Raw genomic sequence first — 22,987 nt, 5'->3', positions numbered from 1 at the left:
CAGTGGTGGTTTCGTTTTGGCTCCCAATTATAATAAATGATACATTTGAATACATATGGTTAGGTACAACAAAGATACATTGATAAGATAAGATAAATAACAGAGTGACAATTTCCCACGGTACACTGCACCATCTATATAGGGGCCACAAATTACAGTGTGATTTACAAGGATCGGCTGAGTGCGCACACACACAGGCATGCACGCAGTGGTGTAACGTAACTAAGTACATTTACTCAAGTACTGTACTTAAGTAATTTTAAGTTTTTGTAAATGCGACGCATTGTGAGCTTGTAGATCTGCTATTTTCAAATGATTTTTATACTTGTGAAATTGGACATTCTGCATAACGAGTACTTAGATTTTTTGGTAGTACATTTTGATACCAATACTTGTGTACTTTTACTCAAGTAAATGTATTGATACTTTTACTTAAGTAAAAAATGTGAGTACTTTTTTCACCAGCACACACACACACACACACACACACACACACACACACACACACACACAAGTCGCCAACTCTAAATATGGCAACAGCCTGAAATGATTCAGTGTATGAGCTCTTTAATTTACCCCCCCCCCCATTTAAACTATTTAAAAGCCTTTGTTCCGTACTGTAAACAGTCATCTTGGTGTAACCGTGTCTGTTACTCACCTACTTAAGCGCTACCTTTTTTCTAGACACCTGATCATATGGGATGTTTTAAACAATGTGCTCCCATGCTGACTCATAGGTTTGGTGTGCAGGTTTGGTGTAGCACCACCTCCTACTTAGAGGGTAGTTCATTGACTCTCTGTTCAGAGAGCGCCGTGGAGAGAGTCGCTCACTAAACAAACAAAGCCTTGGGCACATATACAAAAATAATAATATTAAGTTAGAATAACATAATTAAGGCTTATGATAATACTTTAGATCTTGTCTCTGTCAGGTAGAAACCTCATAATGTCCAAAACTGTTACTTTTCACGATACTGCTACTTTTGATGCTTTTGTCAGTTTTGTGTGACGCTGTTGGATGATCAAGTAGGGCGTTAATTTACCAAAAAACACAAAGTTAGAATGGAGATGGGAGGTTTCTGCTCGACAGCAACGATGTACAAAGCGTATTACTGTACTGACATGTACAAAGAAATGACTGAGCGGTACCAATAATCAAAATAAATAATGTACAGCACTCAAGCCAAAACAGGGATCAACGGACAAGAAGAGGTCTGCACTCTGCACACTGTAGCTTCCTTAAGTAACTTTTTATTCAGGCATCCACCACAGTGACCAATGCCAAAGCAAGGCCATACCCTTAATAACTGTGTACTTTCTAAAATATTGAAAATAGACGATCTACGAGCTCACAATGCGATGCATCGTGGTGCGATGTGATCTTGTAGATCCACTATATATATATATATATATATATATATATTTGTTTGACTTTGAACATTTGAAAAAAAATTGTTGCCCAAATTAGGGGCGCCAGTTTGAAAGAGGTTAAAGAGTGTGGTCAATAATGGAAATAATGATGGAAATATGACATTTCTGTTAATTTCATCCACCTGTTTTCATACAGATGAATGGAAACCATTCTAACGATTATGCAAAAAGAATTGTGATTAAGCTCAAATAATTGCAATCATATAATAATTATGACAGGCCTGTAAACATCTGTTGACAAAGAATCCACTGGCAGAATCTCATTTCCCCACTAATAATAACAACACATTTCTGTTTCCCTTTGCAGAGGTGGTGCCACCTACTTGAGGGAGAGGGATTGATTTTCCTCCTGCATTCCTAATGGAGTCCTACAGAGTGACCAGCATTCCCAACAGCGGACTACAGCGAGGGTACACGCAGACCCACCCCTCCCGCCCGTCCTCCAGGTCCCACAACGGAGCCGGCTCCTACGGCCTCAGCATTCGGGTCCAGGGCATAGACGGACACCCCTATGTGGTTCTGAACAACCAGGACAGGGGCCCTCAACCCCACATAGACCCCAACAGCAACGGCTACATAGACGCAGAGGGCTCTTTCATCGATAACTACCACGAGTATGATTTCCGCGGAGCCAAGGGGTCCGGTTCCACCAGCCCCTTCACGGAGTACAGGTCTCAGACTAACACCACGCATCACGGTGGCCCTCACAACGGAGATTCCAACGGGAGGAAATATTCCGCACCTCTGAACTTCCAGCGGCACCCGGAGATCTTGCAGCCTTACGATCCGGAACGCAACTCTCTGGCCATCGACGGGTACCACAGCCTGCCCTCCTCTCGGCCTCTCTCCGCGGCCGCAGAGACCGACGATAACCTCCTCCAGCGAGACTCTTCTCCTCCTGTCTCCGCTGAGGTGTCCCACGCCAGGCGGTCCAGTTTGGAACAGAGTCAAGTTCCCGCTCCGCAGGAGAAAACGCGACCCCTACCCAAGAGCCAGCCCGAGACGGCCCCCTCTAGGCCTCAGGCCCAGCTAGCCGAGCCGCAGTCCTCGCCTCAAGCCCAGCCTTCTCCCCCCGAGACCAAGCGTCAAGTGCAACACGCTCCTCCACAGAGCAGGCCTCAGGCCAAGGTCGCACAGCCACAGACCAAACGCCAGAGCAGTCCACCTCTGTCCAAGCCGGCCCCTAAACCCCAGCCACAACAACGGCCCATAACGCCGCCGTCCCGGCAGCGCTCGGCCCCGTCCGAGCCCTCCGCCGCGTCCAGTCCCACCGGCGAGCGGAACAAGCCCTCGCGCGGATCCCCGAGCACCGTCAGCAGCGCCGGCTCCAGCCTCGAGCGGACGCGCCGCGAACCCGACGTCCTTCCCCTACGCAGGACGGACTCCAGCGGGCCGGTGCTGCAGACGACCCCGTCGTCGTCTCGCTCTCGCCACTCGTCCTCGTCGTCCACCAACACAGCCAGGGCCCTGCAGGACGACTCGCTGGAGACGCTCTACGCCGAAACCATCAACCGCCACGAAAACCGCCGCTACATCCCCTTCCACCCCGGCACGGGCCGAGACATCGACACGGGCTCCATCCCCGGCGTGGACGAGCTCATTGACAAGTTCGACGGCGGGAAAGACGGCGGCGGCGCCGGCCAGCAGCGGCGGGGCAGAACGGGGGGGCGGAGGAACAGGCTCAACGCCGACGACAGGAAGCGCTCTCGCAGCGTGGACAGCGCCCTGCCGTTCGGTCTGCGAGAAGGGGCGTACATGGACGAGTTCAGCCGGCGCCAGGGCACGTCCATGGAGCACGTGCTGCGGCCCTCGCAGCTACGCATGCAGAAGACGGTCGGCAGTCAAGACTCCTGGGCGTCCACCGTGGAAGGGAAGACCGGCTCCAGGGCCCCGTCCGGTGCCACCAGCAGCAGCGCCCCCGGGTCCCCTCAGAGCACCGTCTCTAAAGGCGTCGGCTCCATCCAGGGCTACAAAAAGCCACTGAGTCGCTCCTCTACTCTACCGCCCGCCAGTGCAGAAAGCCAGGGAGGTGGCACTGCCTCCGCCCCCGGCAAGGTTGTGACAAATGTGGCGTCCACCTCTCTGGCCAAGCCCTCCTCCAGTGCAGGGAAAAAGTCTGGCACGGAGGTAGACACTCAGGTAAACACACTCTAGACGTGTTCTGTGTTTTGTCATAATTTTTGCACAACATTTTAACCCATGAAGACCTGAGGCCCGTTCTACAAATGCTTTCTTCTAAATCAGTAGTTCTCAAACGTTTTCGTGCCACGGACGTACACAATGATATATATTTGGCCGTGGACCCCCATCTAAAAATGTTTTGTGCCAGGGACCCTCAGAAGAAAAGATTTGTGTTCATTTCTTTTTTTTTTATTATTCAAAATTTTTCAAACACTTTCAAGATTTTTCTAAAATGTTCAAAAATAGCACATGTACAAGCTTGCAGCATGGCACAAAGTGATGCGCTGTGAGCTTGTAGATCTGCTATTTTTGAGAACCACTGTTCTAAATCCTAAGAGTTTCCTGAAAAACTGACACGGATGCTTTCCTGGTTTTAATGTTTAAATGTTTTTCTTTTTACTTTTTCTTTTACAATCCCTTCACATTTGTATTCCCCCCCCCCCTTTCCCATTTTATTTCTCTGATTATTCTCCCGGATGTTATATTCATATCAGAATTGGGCTCAGTCCTCAGTTAGTGACCTCCAGCCTTCTGCTCATTTCCTGTTCTATCCAGGTGACACCTGATCTGCTGAAAGGTCAGCAGGAGCTTTCACAACAAACACACGAGGAGACGGCAAAACTCATTCTGTTCAATTACCTCAAAGACGGGTGAGTAGCCGTCTCAGAACTTTCCCCTCACTCTTGTCACTTGACATTTAAGAAATGCATGTTGACGTCCTTCTCTCGCAGTGACCAGCCTAATGGAAATACATTTAAAGACATAAATATAGCATACCATGAAAAGTCACAATTTGCATCTTGGCACTCAAATGTATACTGAGGGGCCGTGTTATCTGTCAACATATTTACAGATTTTGTAGTAAATAGCAAGTTGCCTAGGTAGACAGAAACTCATTTTACCTCATGTTAACTTAACTCAGTATTATATGGTGAATAAACTATACTAGGGGAACATTATTGAATTATTATGAGCTGCTCATACCCCTACTAATTACAGGATATCCTAAACACACATTTCACCAAGTTACACGCGAGGTAATGGATTTTCCTTCTCCGACTAACCATATTGTGGGAGTGTTTCGAATGGTCTTTATCTGAACTTGAACTGTTTGTGATAAAAGTGAAAGGAATGTGCTCGGCCTGCCCTCCCCATCCAAGCTGTGAGCCGTCTGGATTTTGTTTCCTGGCAGAATCTCTCTGTCTTTGCCTTTCTCTTCATTGCACACACGGTGAAATGAGTGAGGGAAAGGCTTTGTACTTTGTTGTTAGAACTTTAAACTCCTGAAACTTGGTACGGAAGATACGGAAGCTGGATTTAATTTGAAGTTAAATGCAATGACATCTTGTGTTTTTTTTTTGTTAAATCCATCGATACCGTGTATCCGGTTGAGCAACTAGTTAATGAAAGGTGAGGCTTCCAAATCGCCTAATAGGCGTATCGGCCTACAGTATGTATCAGCTTGACTGGCGGCTGTATCTTTGGCGGTGACTTTCATTCAGCGCTGGGAGTCTTGAGAGTTGTACTAGTTTTAAGTCTACATTCCATATACAGTAACTATCGTCTCTGTCGGGTGGAAACCTCGTTATGTCCAAAACTGTTACTTTTCAGGATTCAAATTCAAAAGCAGCAAAAGTAGCCGATCAACAAGCTCGAAACGCGTCGCTTCGCGCCGCGTTTCGAGCTTGTAGATCTGCTACTTTTGATGCTTTCGTGTGATGCTGTAGCATAGGGCTAGTAGGGCTAAAATATGGAGATGTGAGGTTTCTGCCCGACAGCAACGATATGAAATGTTGGCGTAGTCCGGCGATTCTCAACCTGTGGGCCGTGAGGGTATTGCAAGTGGGCCCCCAAATAATTGGTAAAACAAAACAAATGTATTGATACTATAACATTAATATAAAAAGATGAATGTAACAGAAAGAAAGAAAAGTCATGATATTTCTTTCTTTAAAACCTTGTGACACCGAAACGTATGCTAGGAACTACGAATGTAAACGTATAGTACGTTACTTCGTTTCCACTGATGAGCACAATCAATTGTGTTGCAGGCTTGTGTTCGATTGTGTTCAGGCCCACTCATCTGACCACTTAACAGTTAAGCGGTCAGGTGGGTGGGCCACTGGGCCACGGCACGAACGCCTTCCAATAAGACTTTCCTAAAGCCGGGCCCTGATGATCCAGAAAAAAAGGTTTGGGAACCCGCTGCTGTTTCTTACATTCCATAAGTGAGCCGTGGAGCTTAGTCAGAGTGGAAGGGAGCAGGAAGAAGCATTTTTTCTGGGTGTGTCGGGTGACACAGGTCAGGAGTCACAGGACAAAAGGAAAAGAAACACAGATGGAAAAGAAACGCAGCGCGACTCAAACGGAGCCGCATTCCCCCAGGCCCCGGCGGACAAACATTCAGCAGGGCCGCCGGGGTTATGGACGTTTAATGAAAATCATCTGGAAGTGGGGGAAGCTTAAGGAGGGGTTTTGGCTTTCTGTGTCGGCATCGGAATTCATTGCAATAATACACTGTCAATGGTTGCTGTGTCTCCCCATAAGTCTTCCTTCTTCCTCTTGAGTAAAAAAAGGCGTCCACTGCACGAGACCCAAAAAATCTTGTTTGTACGTGAACTCTATTCTGGGCAGTGGTGGAAAAAGTACTCAAATTCTTTACTTAAGTAAAAGTACCAATACTGCAATATAGAAGTACTCTGTTACAAGTAAAAGTCTAGAATAAAAAACGTACTTGAGTAAAAGTACAAAAGTATTGGCATCAACATGTAATAAAGTACCAAAAGTAAAAGTACTAAAATGTTTGAAAATAGCATATCGACAAGCTCACAACGCGTCGCATCGCGACGCGTTGTGAGCTTGTAGATCGTCTATTTTCAAATAGCCTAGGTATAAAATAGGGCTAAAGTGGTTAATGTATGTTTCATAATATCATAATTTATATCTGCAAAGTAACTAGTAACTAAAGTTTTCAAATAATTGTGGTGGAGTAAAAGTACAATATTTGCCTCTGAGATGTAGTGGAGTAGAAGTAAAAGAATACCTCAAATACAAAAATTGTACTTAAGTACAGTACTTAAGTAAATGTACTTAGTTACTTTACACTGATTCTGGGATGAACAAGGAGATCTACACGCTTGCGGCGGTGCGTTGTGATATTGTAGATCTGTAGGCTGTTTCCTTCGAAGAGATTATGGTGTAGAGGGGGGGGGGAAGGAGCGGGCCGAGTATAGAGCCCTGGGGGGCGCCGGTGAACTAAGTGTAGGGTTTAAAGTTGTTAAACTTTTAAGTGCATGGGTCAGACTGGTTTTGTAAGATTGTTTACGCCGGAAATCGACTATCGTGACACTACTTGACCTCTGATTGCTTTCTGGCAGTCACAGATATACAGTTTCTATTCATGGGTTCAACCACCCCTTGCTGTATTAAGAGTGCCCACTACTCCAATTAGTTAGGATCAGTGGTGGAAAGTAAATAAGTACATTTACTTAAGTACTGTACTTAAGTAAAATTTTGAGGTATTTGTACTTTACTTGAGTATTTCCAATTTCCAATACTTTTACTTCTACTCCACTACATCTCAGAGGCAAATATTGTACCTTTACTCCACTGCAATTATTTGAAAACCTTAGTTACTAGTTACTTTTCAGATGTAAATTATGATATAATGAAACATACATTAACCACTTTAACCCTATTTTATACCTAGGCTATTTGAAAATAGCCGCTCTACAAGCTCACAACATGTTGCATCGCGACGCGTTGTGAGCTTGTAGATCTGCTATTTTCAAATATTTAGCACTTTTACTTTTGGTACTTTAAGTACATTTTGATGCCAATACTTTTGTACTTTTACTCAAGTAAATTTTGAATTCTGGACTTTAACTTGTAACAGACTACTTTTATTTTGCAGTATTGGTACTTTTACTTAAGCAAATAATTTGAGTACTTTTTCCACCACTGGTTAGGATGGGTAAATGTACAGGGACAAATACTCCAACAACAAAAGGACAAAACATTATTATTATTATTATTATTATTATTATTATTATTATTAATACATGTATAACTTGTTTTTGAATGAATAAGATTGGGGTGGTTGTATTTTGTCTCCCTGCTCTTCTATTGAGACATTTAGATCGTGCCAAAGGTCATGTCTCACCTAGACACAGGAGTTGACAAGCAGGCATCAGGCTCTATTAGCTCAATGGTAAAAACAGCACTTGAGCAGGTAAACCCGGTTCAAATCCGGGGTAGAAGAGGAAAGCTTTTAAGCTGTATTTTATACTTTTCATATTTATATTATATTTTATATTTATATTTTATACCATACATTTTTGAAAATCTTTGAAACTTTTTGACAGTTTTTGACATGCTCAAAAAAGAATCGGGACGCCAGGCTGAACGCTCCCGGGTAGTAAAATAGGTCTCAAGTCCCCCCTCTGCTCTTCCCCTTCCATGTGCCCCATAGTTAATAGATGGACGTAATGAGGCCCTGTGTGAACTTGTGAAGTGACACATCAAAGCAGTGTTATCCAGCCTGACCCTCTCTGTATATAGGCTGGGAAACAAGTTGCCTTGTTCCCCCCCAGAGCAGCTAGTACAGGGATTAGTCTATGATCCCTCTATACGTTTGAGCTGGAGTATTTAACCCTCCATTAGCATTGTGTGTGTGTGTGTGTTAACATACACGTTTGCCTGTCTGTCTGTCTGTGTGTGTGTGTGTGTGTGTGTGTTTGTCTGTGTCTGTGACTCTGCAGAAGTGGCGATAACGACGACAGTACCAAGCGAAAGGTCAACCTGGTCTTTGAGAAGATCCAGACGCTGAAGTCGCGGGCAACAACGACGGGGAGCGGTCAAGGAGACAACAAAGTGAGGACACTGTGTTGGCACAGGACACTGTACAGCCACAAAACACTTTAAATGTGTTAACGTACTATTTCAGACCGAGGCTGTAGTGTGGTGAGAGCATGCAAAGTGTTTACTCTCCACTGTCAGACATCAGCATTTGAAGCATTCTGATAATAGATCGACAGAATGCAGAATTACAATGCTGCCAAGTTATGTTATTTGAGAAAATATGATATTGTTGCTGTCGGACAGAAAACTCTAATCTCCATATTTGAACTTTTTGAGTTTTTTTCCGTAAATTAACACCCTACTTGATCATACTACAGCGTCACACAAAAGCATAAAAAGTAGCAGATTGAGCTTGTAGATCTGCTACTTTTGCTACTGTTGAATTTGAATCCTGAAAAGTAACAGTATTGGACATAGGTTTCCACCTGAGCGAGACGATATTCAGATATAGATTCACTCTTCTCTGTAAAGAGGATTGTCTGTCTGTCTGTCTGTCTGTCTGTCTGTCTGTCTGTCTGTCTGTCTGTCTGTCTGTCTGTCTGTCTGTCTGTCTGTGTGTTTGCCACTCCTCACGTATTTCCACATAATCTGTTTAGTTGTTTTTTGAAATATTTAACTTCCATTTGATTTATTCTGAACGTATCACTAATGTGTTTTTTCTCTCTCAGTCTCCTGACACGGCCGTCCAGACCAAAGCCTTGCAGGAGCAGAAAGCTGAGCTGGAGAAGTCGGTCTCACAGATGAAGAAACAACTGGAGGAACAAGCCACGGTAATAACACCATGACCTCAAACCATCTAGCCATAAAGCCTAGCATATACTACACCATCACTGCACGACCCTTCTGATAAGTGTCACTGTCTAAAGCCCCGATTTATACTTGTCGCACAACAAAAATATCCGATCTACAAGCTCATAACGTGTCACGCTGCAATGCGGTGTGAGTTTGTAGATCAGCTATTTTCAGTGTGCGAGACCCGCCACGCGACAAATCATAAATCGCCCTTTTAGTCTCTGGTCTGGCATGAATTGGTTTAGATTAGCACTTTGTTTACCATATTTTCTAAGAGGAATGGATTCCATTGATGCTAATTGCTCAGTATGGGGGAACATACATGATTAACTCACAGGAATGCTGAGAGAAAGACTGCTGCTGTAACCTCACCTACACTACATGTATTACTGCTGTAACCTCACCTACAGTACATGTATTACTGCTGTAACCTCACCTACAGTACATGTATTACTGCTGTAACCTCACTTACAGTACATGTGTTACTGCTGTAACCTCACCTACAGTACATGTATTACTGCTTTAACCTCACCTACAATACATGTATTTCGTTGCTGTCGGGCAGAAACCTCTCATCTCCACATTTTATAACTTTTTGTGTTTTTTCAACGCCCTACTTGATCATACCACAAAAAAAAAAAAAAAAAAGCAGATCTACAAGCTCAAAACTCACGTGTGTGCGTGTGTGTGTGTGTGTGTGTGTGTGTGTGTGTGTGTCCGCGCGCGCTTTAATGTTTATTTGTGCTGTGATAGGCCTGTCACAATTATTAAGTAATCGCCTAATCATCGCAATGATTTGAAATCGTCATAATCGTTTCCATAAATGTTCATATATTTTCAAACATTTACAACAATTGTGGAAATAGCAGATCTACAAGCGTCGCGATGCGACACGTTGTGAGCTTGTGTAGATCGTCTATTTCCACTATTAATGTTTTATTTTATACAAAGTTATTAAGTATATCAGTCATTTCCTTGTATATTTAGGTCATTTCTCATATCTGCCCTGTGCAATCAAAGTCTTAAAAAGCCTAACAGAAAATGTAATTTCTATTCACATATTCCAGTGTTCAATCAATGACAAAAAAACACTATTAAATCGCCATAATCGCAATCGTTTTGTGTGACGACGATGAATCGTCCATCGTTTCCAAAATGTTCACGACGGTGACAGTCCCTAGTTACTGTGTATTACAGAGTCAGAGGGGTCTTTCGGAGACCCAGGGGAAGATGACCACAGATCTGAAGGACCTGGAGAGGGAGCTACAGAGGAGCGAGGAGGGCTGCTCTCGTCTCAAGGACAAGCTGTCCAAAACAGAAGCCGAGCTGCAGACGACACTCGAAGAGTAAGTGGAATAACCCCCCGCTCTCAAAGGGATGGCTTAATCCATTGAGACCGGGAACGCATCTGTGTGTCATTTTATAGATATATCTTTGGGCTATTCAAAAATAGCAGATCTACAAGCTCATAGCTCATATTTTTTTTAATCGTGAAAATGTGTGCAAATCTTTGAATATATATGTATTTTTTCAAAGTGAGAATGTTTAACTCCAATCTTTGCTTCTGGGGGGTCCCTGGAACAAAATGTTTTGAGATAGGGGGTCCGTGGCCAAATACATAAAAATGTTTTCTAAATCCTAAACAGTATGTTGCTATATCAGTGGTGCTCCAACTTTTTCATGTCAAGGACCCCCAAAATGATATGCATTTGGCCGCGGACCCCCATAAGATCTCATTTGTTCCAGGGACCCCCAGAAGCAAATATTGGAGTTAAAAATTTTCGCTTTAAAAATATATATGTATTCAAAGATTTGGACAAATTTTCAAGATTTTTCAAAAAAAAAATGCAGATCTTCAAGCTCGTATGAGCTTGTAGATCTGCTATTTTTGAATAGCCAAAGAAATCTGAAATGACACAGATGCTTTCCCGGTCTTAAAGGGTTAAAGACCAGTGATCTATGACAGGTCAAGTCTCTGCAATAAGCAGTGTGTGTGGGTAATCCCCCTAGCTTTGCTTTTAAGTCTCACTCTGAAGATGTACTTTATCTGGAAAGTTGACTGTACAATTTCAAGAACCTACTCGTAAGGATGTAAAACATTTTTTGTCCCACTAGCTTTGGTTGGGGGCTCCCAAGGACAGCCAATGTCTGTCTGTGGGTCCATTCATTTGTTTTCAAATAAGATATCTTGAAGACGGCAGCCTTGATTGCCTTGAGATTTGCTGTGCACCTTCTTTCTTCCCCAGAGGATGAATCCTAGTGATTTGGCCATGGTGACTCCCATGGCCTTCGCTCAAACACTACCCTCAGCCTAAGGTTCAAAATCTAATAAGCAGATTGCCAAGTGCATTCATGCTCCCTGGAGGATGAACCCTAATTATTTGAGTTATTAAAGGGCTTTTCCGTTAGCGCCACTCTCGGGTCAAAATAATTTAAGCTTTTCGCATAAGATGTCTCTAGCATCCAGTTGGTACAAGGAGCAGCATGGTGTCTAGGGGCTGCTATCAGGGCTTTTACACTTTAACACATTGATTGCCTAGATCGAGTTAACTCGTTTTTAGAATCCATCGCTTGATTGCCTAGATCGAGTTAACTCGTTTTTACATTTTTGGGGGAAAATTCCACAAGGGGCGACCTAACACAGCTTTGGAATGATCGATCGTCTCTCAGAGAAGAACAATGTGGATGTGACGTCATTCCAAAAAACGTCACTTCCATCCGCCCCAATGATGGGATTTTCAGAAAAACGGCTGTAACTCAGTTTCTTTTTTTTCCATTGAAAACCACCCGTTTTCAGCGGACCAAAGCTCCAAAATGGCGGAACGCGGTTGGAAACTTGTTGTTCCCATGGATACACAGATCCTTCCGTCTACTCACAGGAAACTTTTTCCGTGTGTTTTTTTTACACAATGTCGGTTCCACAGCGTTTCAAATATCATCGGATTGAGGTAATTATACGCCGGCACGGGGATAGAAAACTATGTTTAATATCTTGGCAATCAATGTGTTAACAAATGCTGTTCCTTTATGCTTGAGATATCACTAGCCGGCTGCTGTACAAGAGTCATGAATCACGTTCATCCTCTTTACGTATTTCTTGTGTATCACCTACACCCTGAAGGTTATGATTTCGGCCCTGTCTATTGACTTTGGTGACCTCATGACCTTTCCCCTTGCGCCACCATCAGGCCAAACCCTCAAATGAGCACTCGATGTCTGCAGCACACTTTCTATAGTCTTCTGTTCAGGTTATGCCTCTGTCTTTATTCACTGTTCTATGCTGCTTTTCTGGGTGCTTTGGTCGTTCTCTGCCCAGTTTTGCCCATTTTAAAACACTTCTGGGGTCATTTTCACATCTGCTTAGGCCTTTGTGTGTACGCCAGACAGTTTTTAAGTTGTATGATTCAATATTTAGATATTTAATATACATTTTATCAGACACACACCCTCCCCCTATAATGTACTATAAGCCCATTGGTGTAGAGGGTGCACGCCAGATAGTTTTTAAGTTGCATGATTCAATATTTAGATATTTGATCTGACACACCCCCTCCCTATATAAACCCATCCAACTTCAAACCTACCACATTAACCACATTAGACTCATTGAAAACACACATCCTTGCTTCTGGTGACTGATATTGTCCTTCTAATCTAATGAATGGGGAAGACCTTCATTTTTTCCATTACTTATTTCATGCATGAACTTCGTGGATTTCATGCATGGACTCCTTCTTGCAACATTACATTATAGAAAATATTAACATAATGAAATAACTAATGGAAAAATCAAGATTTCCCCATTCATCATTGGCCGGACTATGGCCACATGTCTGTGGCTAATGTAATTGGACTTATGACAATGCGGTTTGCACTTGAGCCATGTTGCACTTTCAGGCAGTTTACCATAGAGTTTTTATATAGATTTTGTATTTATTTATTTATGCAGCTTAGTTTTTAACACAGTTCACATTTAACACTGAATTTTTAACATCTTAAACTCATGAAACTATAGCTGCTGTGTTTGTTTTTAGCGCACAATGAATTTCACGTGCCTTTTACTTGGTATTGATGACAATAAAGTTGAACCTTGAACATTGAACCTTGAAGGACAATATCAGTCACCAGAAGCAGGGACATCTGTTATCAATGAGTCGTGGTTAATGTGGCGTGTCTGACCAATTGAATATCAAATATCTAAATATTGACTCACGCAACTCAAAAACTGTCTAGGGTGCACACACAATCCTGAACAGAACAGTGACATTCCCCTTTAAACCCTCTATACTTTGTTGACAAGGGTCCCCCAGGGGTCCATACTGGGTCCGTTCTTTTTTCCCCCTCTAGACCAAATCTCTTAGCCGAAAATAGCAGATCTAGTCGGCCTATTTTTGCTCAATGCTCAAATGCTTATTTTCGCAGAGAATGCCATGCTCATGCTCCGCTCTGTTTCCTCTTGTTCTGCTTTCCTGTCTGGCGAGTTCACAGTCCGGTGACGTTGGTGGCGTCCAGGAAGTTTGTCTTCCTAGATGACATTGTCAGATACTGGTTTGTGAGCATTTCAAACGTGCTGTTTGTAGGACGTTTCAGACGTGTGACTTAGGACGCTTTTGACATTAACTGGACTTTTGTACTTGTAATTATATATGTTTGCCCAGTATCGCCCTACAATGGAATATTAGTGTTGGGATTTTTGAATTGATGTTTTCAAAGTACACCATTGGACAGTATGAATCCAGCTCCTCCTTATATCCAAGGTTCAAGGTTTCTTTATTGTTACATCTTGTGCACGACGGGCACAAGATGTACAGTTATTTTTGTTCTGGTTCCTCAGACATTGTAGCAGCAATAATAGTAAACATTTATACAACAACAGGGAGAATAGCTGGGCCTGTACTTTATGTACCCAGTAATGCAGTAGATTCTGCATTGTTTGACTTCCCTTATCTGGATCCATCTAGTTTCAACCTTAGGTTCATATAAGAGCAGAGATATGATCTCTACTGCCAATGTTTTTGCTCTGGCAATACAATACATAGTCATATCATGAGAAGTGCTATTGTAGGGGCCCACCCAGCAAAATCAACTCACCTAAATTAACTTACCATATGGAGCGTCTAAACTGTTATTAGTTTTAATAATTATTAAGCAAATAATATATCATTAATGGCCTTGTCTAAACACAAGCATTACTTCACTTGGAAATGAAAGTTACTTTAGTAGGTCATTGTGACCTTGAATACTTTTATCTGGTTCAGCCAGTGTGAAGGTTGTAGTCAAAGGTATGAAGGTTTAGATATGAATTCATATGCCTATGAATTGAATACCAAGGCCCTCATTGGAAACAAGTCCGCAAGGACTTTTATGAACGGACCTGTTAGACAAAGTATTTTAAATGTAACTCTGCTGTTTTACATTTTTTGCCTAATAAAATATTCAATCAATCAATCAGATGAGGCGTTTTCCAATACCTTCTGGTCTGAGGACCCAGGATGTTTTTCTTGTCATATTTCTGTGTGATCATCATCACAGGTCAACATTTCTCCATCTCTCAGATTAGCTTATGACACGTTTTAGGTGGTGTCTTTTTTTTACCAGCTTGCAAAGCACGCTGGTCTAAGAAGAGACGGAGTCTAGTCAACACTTTCTCAACACTTTCTCGACACTTTTTCATCATTGGCTGTCCTTTAAGCCAATGGGGATACTTTCCCATACTCTGAACGGGCGTTCTCGTCCTCCCAAGCCATGGTACTAGACACGCCTCTCGCCTCTATGGCAGTGTTGCCAGATTCTGCGAGAGTAATAAGCAACAGGTCTAAGCCAATGGGGAGCCACTAGCAGTGTTGCCAGATTCTGCGAGACAAATCAGAGAAAACGGAAAGCAAGCTGGTATACATGACTGAGTCATGTCTTGTTTATGTCATTGTTATCAATGTGAGTGAAGCTTTTTGGTCGCTTCTTTTGCACTCTACGTATATGCCAGTTTATTCCCCCAATGTCCAATCGGATGAGTCTAACCTTTTAATTTTAAACAGCATCTCCCTCTCCATTACAGGCAGAGGAAGTACCCCCTGCCTGTCCGTTTCAGACATTTGTTTAGCCTTGTTAATCGTTTCAAATGTAGCTGTCAGCCAAAAAAATAGAGGTTATCTAAAAGGGAGTGACAGGTGATTATCTGGTTGCCTCGCAACATCAATAGAAAAAGGCGCTGCAAGCCATTCTGCTTTGTAGACTGCACACAAAAAGGCAGCCTATGTTTTGAGTCATGCAAAATGCATCCTACAATTTTACAATTTAGGCGTTTAGCAGACGCTCGTATCCGGAGCGACTTACAAGCAGTGGTGTAAAGTAACTAAGTACATTTACTCAAGTACTGTACTTTTTGAGGTATTTGTACTTTACTTGAATATTTCCAATTTCCAACACTTTTACTTCTCCTCCACTACATCTCAGAGGCAAATATTGTACTTTTACTCCACTACAATTATTTGAAAACTTTAATTACTAGTTACATTTCAGATATAAATTATGATATTATAAAACATACATTAACCACTTCAGCCCTATTTTATACATAGGCCATTTGAAAATAGCCGATCTACAAGCTCACAACGCGCCGCGTTGTGAGCTTGTAGATCTGCTATTTTCAAACATTTTAGTACTTTTACTTTTGGTAAGTAGATTTTCATACCAATGCTGTTGTACTTTTACTCAAGCAAATGTTTAATTCCGGACTTTGACTTGTAACAGAGTACTTCTACATTGCAGTATTGATACTTTTACTTAAGTAAAACATTTGAGTACTTTTTCCACCACTGCTTACAAGTGTGAAATCAGAGTAAGCATGAACCCTGGTCAACAAAACGACAGCCTGGGTAAATAGTCACATAAGTAGAGTGCAAAGAGAACAATGTAAGTGCTTCAAAGAAAACTAGATTAGCCGGTAAACAGCATTCTGTCTGGTACTAAAGACTTCACAGTCTCCACTCTCCAGTATGCATCTGTATTCCAGTCCATAGAATGGTGTTATAGTAAATGTGCGATGATTTGTTTGTCATGAAATAATCCCCTCTGTGCTGTAGTGAGGAGACGATGTGATTGGTCAGTGGTTGGTCAGTGTCCACATGTGTTCCTTTTGTGGTGTCTGGGCCTGATGTCCAGACTTCAATTCAGAAGAGCTTTATTGGCAGAAAACATACGTTTACATAGGTTTACATTGCCAAAGTAAGTGTCAAAACATAATTAAAACAATGTAAGAAAAAAATGGGGAAAGTATGTACAGTTGGCACATTGCGACGTTATATATACATAACTATATATACAATAGCTTTTTGAGATAAATGGCAGCAATCTTTTGCAGTCACTTTTGGCAGCAGCATTTTCCCCAGAAAATGTGCTTCTGGTCAGAGTGAATTAAATACATGCATTGCCTTTGGGGGAAATGTAGAATATCTGATATATTTGATAATTTACATTACATTATTTGTATGTTTGATAAATATTTTTTTTTTTAAAACGTATGTTAACCGCATTAACCCTATTTTGGGCAAAAAAAAAAAAAGAAAAAGAAATAGCAGAGCCACAAGCTCACAACGTGTCACGATGCAACGTGTTGTGGAGCTTGTAGATCTGCTATTGTCACTATTTGTTGTACAATGACGTATATCGTCTCTCTCTGAGGTGGAAACCTCATAATATGAGGACATGTTATGTCCAAAACTGTTACTTTTCAGGATTCAAATTCAAAAGTTGCTAAAGTAGCAGATCCACAAGCGCGTTTGCGGATCTGCTACTTTTGATGCTTTTGCGTGACGCTGTAGTATGATCAAGTAGGGCGTTATTTTACGGAAAAACACCAAAAGTTTGAATAATGGAGATAAGAGGTTTCTGCCCGACAGCAACGATATAGGGCTGAAGTGGATAAGAACATGTCTCCCTTTTTGTTTTCTAATCAGACTGTGGTTTCTGACAGAGTGTGTGCTGTGTGGTGTGTTCTTCTCTCCAGGCTCTTCCAGGTGAAGATGGAGAGGGAACAGTACCAGACGGAGATCAGGGACCTGCAGGACCAGCTGTCGGAGATGCATGACGAGCTGGACACCGCCAAGAAGTCGGCCGGCGACGGCGGCGAGAAAGAGGCCATCATGGAGGTAGAGAAGCTGGATGGAAGCAGCGTTGCCAGATTTTGCAACACTGCTTTAACCCATTCAATCCGGAAACACATCTTTGTGTCATTTTAGATTTCTTTGACTATTCAAAAAATAGCAGATCTACAAGCTCATGAGCTTGTAGATCTGCTATTTTTTGTAAAATCATGAACATTCGTGCAAATCTTTGAATATATATCCTACTATAATTCTAGAAACCTCTGTGGTGGTGAGGCCAAAATCTCTTCTGCCCGGTTCTCCTCAGTGGCTGGAGCAATTGATCTGAATTTGCACACAGCCATTGACCATTACCATGTGCACGGAACAGATAAGCCCGTTTTTCGATTTTACCAAACGTCAGCTGTGGGATGGCCCCGCGAGCTATGGGACGGAATGGCTCCCGGGTTGCCAGATCGTGTGCGCATATCCCCCCACGGGTATGGACTAGTATCTTTTAAGCGAACATTTGTAACTCTTTGCTTTGCCAAATACATATAATTTTGGGTGATCGTTGACATGAAAAAGTTTGAGAACCACTGGTATTATGTTTTTTTTTTTTAAAGGATAGGATTTAGAAGACATTTGTAGAATCCCCAGAAGCAAAGATTTGAGATACAAATGTTCGCTTTAAAAAACATATATATTCAAAGATTTGCAAATAAATGTTCACTATTTTTCAAAAACAAGTGCTGCGCCACGAGCTTGTAGATCTGCTATTTTTGAATAGCCAAAGAAATCTAAAAATGACACAGATGCTTAATGGGTTCATTTCAAGATTTTGATAGGTTGTCTCTTTCTTTTTTACAAGATATCGGCCAAAATATCTGTAAACGGTGGTCTTAGGACTCTCCACAATCAGGACCGACATCGGACCCCAAAAACCTGGCTATTCGTCGGGCTCTCTAGTATTCAGTAGTTCACCTCCTGTTCTCTCCTGCTCGTATAGGACCTGGTGCAGATGAAGGGTTAGGGTTAGGCTCTCTGGTATTCAGTAGTTCACCTCCTGTTCTCTCCTGCTCGTATAGGACCTGGTGCAGATGAAGGTGGACCTGCAGGAGGTTCTCATGGCCAAAGAGGACCAAGAGGAGGTGCTGAGGAGGCGCGAGAGGGAGCTGACGGCCCTGAAGGGGGCGCTGAAGGAGGAGGTGGCCACGCACGACCAGGAGGTGGACAAGCTGCGGGAGCAGTATGAGAAGGAGATCGGCCGGCTACAGACGTCTCTGGAGGAGGCCAAGCAGGTAACAAAGACTCCCCTTTGTCACTCCTCCTCTCTGGTGGTCCTTGGGGGGCGTACCAGGTGGTCCCCAGTGAAATTAGTTAACATGGCGTCACAATCATTTTAACCACTTTAGCTTTGGCTATTCAAAAATAGCAGATCTACATGCTCATAGCGCGGCACCGAGTGCCGCGCTATGAGCTTGTAGATCTGCTATTTTTGAAAAATATTTTTTAACTCAAATCTTTGCTTCTGGGGGTCCCTGGTGGCACAAAACATTTTCAGATGGGTTTCCGCGGCCAAATGTATATCAATTTAGGGGTCCTTGGCATGAAAAAGGTTGAAAACCACCTGTCCTAAACCACTATGTTTCAGGAATTGAGGACACGGGGATCTACTGTGATCCAGTGGATCCAATGTTAGTTATTTTAGTCACAAGCTCTTGTTTAATACTTTTCATTGCATAAAATATTCCTAAAAACCCACAGACAGACTAAACCAGTGGTTCTCAAACCTTGTCATGTCGAGGACCACCCAAAATATGTATTTGGCTGCGGACCCCCATCATCTGAAGCATATTTTGTTCCAGGGACCTCCATGCAAAGATTCGAGTTAAAAATGTTTGTTTTAAAAAAGATTAGCAAAAATGTTCATGATTTTTAAAAATAAATAGCAGATTTATGAGCGCTATGAGCTCACTTCTGAGCTTTATGGTTCAGCTTTTGTACGATGAAGTAGGACATTAATTTGCACAAAAAAACAAACATAGCAAGTTGAAATAGGGAGATGCAAGGTTTCCACGCTATGTTCCCTCATCCTCCACCACCCTGTTCCAGTAACTTTCCCTGGAAGCATGAGGCTGTGCTGAGATAAGAACTGTAACTGTTCTGTCCGTTCGCCACATGTTTGGCACAGGAGTTTAAAGCCTTTGCTCTGAAGTGGAATTGTTTACGTCTGTGCCACATACTTTATAATACTACGCTTTTATACTCTTTTATATTATTGTTCGGTAACGGACACAATGGGACTTTTTTCTTTGGGTGTATGTACGCAAGACAAGCGAATGAGTTCTGTCGTTCAAACGTTTCTCCTTATTGCTGATGACAATGAATGGAATGAGTTTAATGGGGAGGAGGGAGGAGAAAATACCTTTTTCCTGCGCTACTCGACTTCAACTTTTTTGTCACATCACAGGTTTAAGGCGGTTACACACCGGCGAATATGCGAATATACGCACAATTCGGACTCGTTCCGAATAATTAAAAGACGCTTTTTTCGCTCCGAAACTGGTGTGGAAGCTTGCATTGACTTTATAAAATCGCCCCGGTGTGTAAGGACCTTTACAGGTGTAAGAAAGTGTTTTTTTCCGTACAAGCTCGTTCAACAAGCTCCCACCCAGTGGTGGAAAAAGTACTCAAATTCTTTGCTTAAGTAAAAGTACCAATACTGCAATATAGAAATACTCTGTTACAAGTAAAAGTCCAGAATTAAAAATGTGCTTGAGTAAAAGTACAAAAGTATTGCCATCAAAATGTACTTAAAGTACCGTACCAAAAGAAAAGGTACTAAAATGTTTGAAAATAGCCGATCTACAAGCTCACAATGCATCGCGACGTGTTGTGAGCTTGTAGATCGGCTATTTTCAAATAACCTATGTATAAAATAGGGCTGAAGTGGTTAATATATGTTTCATAACATCATAATTTATATCTGCAAAGTAACTAGTAACTAAAGTTTTGAAATAATTGTAGTGGAGTAAAAGTACAATATTTCCCTCTGAGATGTAATGGAGTAGAAGTAAAAGTATTGGAAATTGGAAATACTCAAGTAAAGTACAAATATCTCAAATTTGTACTTAAGTACAGTACTTAAGTAAATATACTTAGTTACTTTACACCACTGCTCCCATCATTATATCAATCAGTATGTAGAGTATCTGAAATCTTACACAACTATAATGCCTAAGTTAGTATTCTTTTGCTATATAATATAATAATAACATGGGGGGTTTCTGCTTGAACTACAAATATTTAGCATGCAAGCAAGTGGCTTTGTCAGCAACAATCTTTTATGATGAATCGTGCATCAGAAGTCTCTGGAATTGGGACCACATGTTGCCAAGATCTTGCTCAATCGTCCATCCAGCTAGATCATTTAATTTGGTAGATCTACTACGACATCCTGTTCCACTTCTCAGCATCTGTCAGTAGCCTATACAATATGGATCTGTTTAATGTCTTAACCCTACTCGGAGCAGCTTGATCAATATGTTAACACGAGACTACTTCAGCATCTGTTACCAGGTCACTCTTGTATTTAACACCTTTGATCAATTAAGCTTTTTAGACCGGGGACGCATCGGTGTCATTTTAAGATTTCTTTGGCTATTCTAAAAATAGCAAATCTACAAGCTCATAGCGCGGCACCGAGTGCCGTGCTATGAGCTTGTAGATCTGCTATTTTTTTACAAACTTGGTAAATGTGTGCAAATCTTTGAATATATATTCTACAAACAGTTTAAAAAAAAAAACGTATGTTGCTATATCAGTGGTGCTCCAACTTTTCCATGTCAAGGACCCCCAAAATGATATGTATTTGGCCGCAGACTCCCATTCAAAATATGTTGTTCCAGGGATCCCCAGAAGCACAGATCGGAGTTAAAAATGTTCGCATATATATATATATATATCTATATATATATATATATATATATTCAAAGATTTTCCAAAATAGCAGATCTACAAGCTCATAGCGCGGCACTCACTATGAGCTTGTATGTCTGCTATTTTTTGACACAGATGCGTCCCCGGTCTTAATGGGTTAAGCCATATATAATAGCCGATCTACATATAATAGCCGATCTACAATCTCAAAATTTGTCGCAATAAAATTGTAATCCATCTGTACCTTGGCAGGTATGGATGTTATTTTTTTGTTAATTAACACGCACAAAACTATTACTAGAGTTCTGGACTGGAGCTGTTAGGGGTTAAGTGTCTTGCTCAGGGACACTTAGACACATACTGGGCAGATTGCCAGATGGCCTCTTACCCACTAGGCTATACGGCTGGCCAGAAAATCAAATGTATGCGTTGGCCGGGAATCGAACCCGGGTCAACTGCTTGGAAGGCAGCTATGCTCACCACTATACCACCAACGCCTTGCAATGAATGCTGTCTCCGTGTCTACAGCTTTAAATTCCCTGGTTCAAATCAACAGACATTATGCACAGGCACGCAATATACCACCTGACATTCATTGACTTAATATGTTTCATTTTGTGCTATGTGTCAGGCACGATAAAGCTCTGCCGTTGTTTAAACAGTTGAGCAGCTGAACCAACTGGACACAGGGATGAACACAGAAGACTCAGCTATGTGACACTTTATCTATCTTGTCATCACTTTTCATGGGAACCCGGCAGATTATGTGTTTACCCAATGAAGTGTGCTAGTACTTATCTGTACAGGGAAAAAAATGTTTGATCTCAGAGAGAGAGAGAGAGAGAGAGAGAGAGAGAGAGAGCTTAAAGGAGTACTTCACCCAAAAAATGACTTGTTTTCTATCAATTACACACCCCACGAAGCCTTGAATCCATGGATCTTTTTTGTTTTTGTCGCATTCCTAAGCCAATAATTCGATGACCAAGTCAGTGGTCAATAGGAGACTCAATGGAGACTCTTTGAGTCTTCGCCAGTCATCAAATTATTGGCTTAGGAATGTGACAAAAACAAAAAAATAAGTAAAAATACGTAATTTTTTGGGTGAACTACTATTAAGTGTTACTTTTCAGGATTCAAACTATTACTTTTTTCAAATTCAAAAATAGCAAAAGTAGCAGATTACAATCTTGAAACGCTACTTTTGATGCTTTTGTGTGACGCTGTTGTATGATCAAGTAGGGCGTTAATTTACTAAAAAACACAAAGTTAGAATATGGAGATAAGAGGTTTCTGCCCGACAGCAACGATATATAACATCTATCCTCTAGATAGGGTTGCTGTGCAGTTGGCTTTAATAGATGCAGTGTGTGACTCACATCTTCCTGTTTTTCTCCCGAGTGGAAGTTGTTGTCCTTGTCCTCATGTTCCTCCAGGCTTGGTGGGGGTCCACACACACACACACACACACACACACACACACACACACACACACACACACACACACACACACACACACACACACACACACACACACACACACACACACACACACACACACACACACACACACACACACACACACACACACACACACACACACACACACACACACACACACACACAGTATCAGGAGAGTCTGTGAGAACATTTCCTTTGCAGAACAAGGGGAACGTCTCCCTCAGGGGAGCATGTCATCAGGG

General features: G+C 42.0%; 2 protein-coding genes across 2 annotated transcripts in view; one reads left to right on the top strand and one right to left on the bottom strand.

Annotated features, from left to right (window-relative positions):
- LOC308091208 (disintegrin and metalloproteinase domain-containing protein 10-like) overlaps positions 1-22,987 on the bottom strand; it is a 486,352-nt gene that overhangs the window by 26,344 nt on the left and 437,021 nt on the right. The window lies entirely within an intron of this gene.
- The window catches only part of cgnl1 (cingulin-like 1), a 78,319-nt gene that overhangs the window by 4,901 nt on the left and 50,431 nt on the right, over positions 1-22,987 (top strand). Inside the window, exons 2-8 of the mRNA XM_080436619.1 lie at positions 1,739-3,570; positions 4,168-4,262; positions 8,373-8,484; positions 9,141-9,242; positions 10,462-10,610; positions 17,270-17,411; positions 18,434-18,646. Coding sequence (XP_080292745.1) covers positions 1,792-3,570; positions 4,168-4,262; positions 8,373-8,484; positions 9,141-9,242; positions 10,462-10,610; positions 17,270-17,411; positions 18,434-18,646 — 2,592 coding nt within the window. The 5' untranslated portion in view covers positions 1,739-1,791. The remainder of the gene's footprint in view (positions 1-1,738; positions 3,571-4,167; positions 4,263-8,372; positions 8,485-9,140; positions 9,243-10,461; positions 10,611-17,269; positions 17,412-18,433; positions 18,647-22,987) is intronic.

Source organism: Gymnoscopelus braueri (genome assembly GCF_963280865.1).
Source record: "Gymnoscopelus braueri genome assembly, chromosome: 1".
NCBI lineage: Eukaryota > Metazoa > Chordata > Actinopteri > Myctophiformes > Myctophidae > Gymnoscopelus > Gymnoscopelus braueri.
This window is presented reverse-complemented; position numbering and strand designations above follow the sequence as displayed.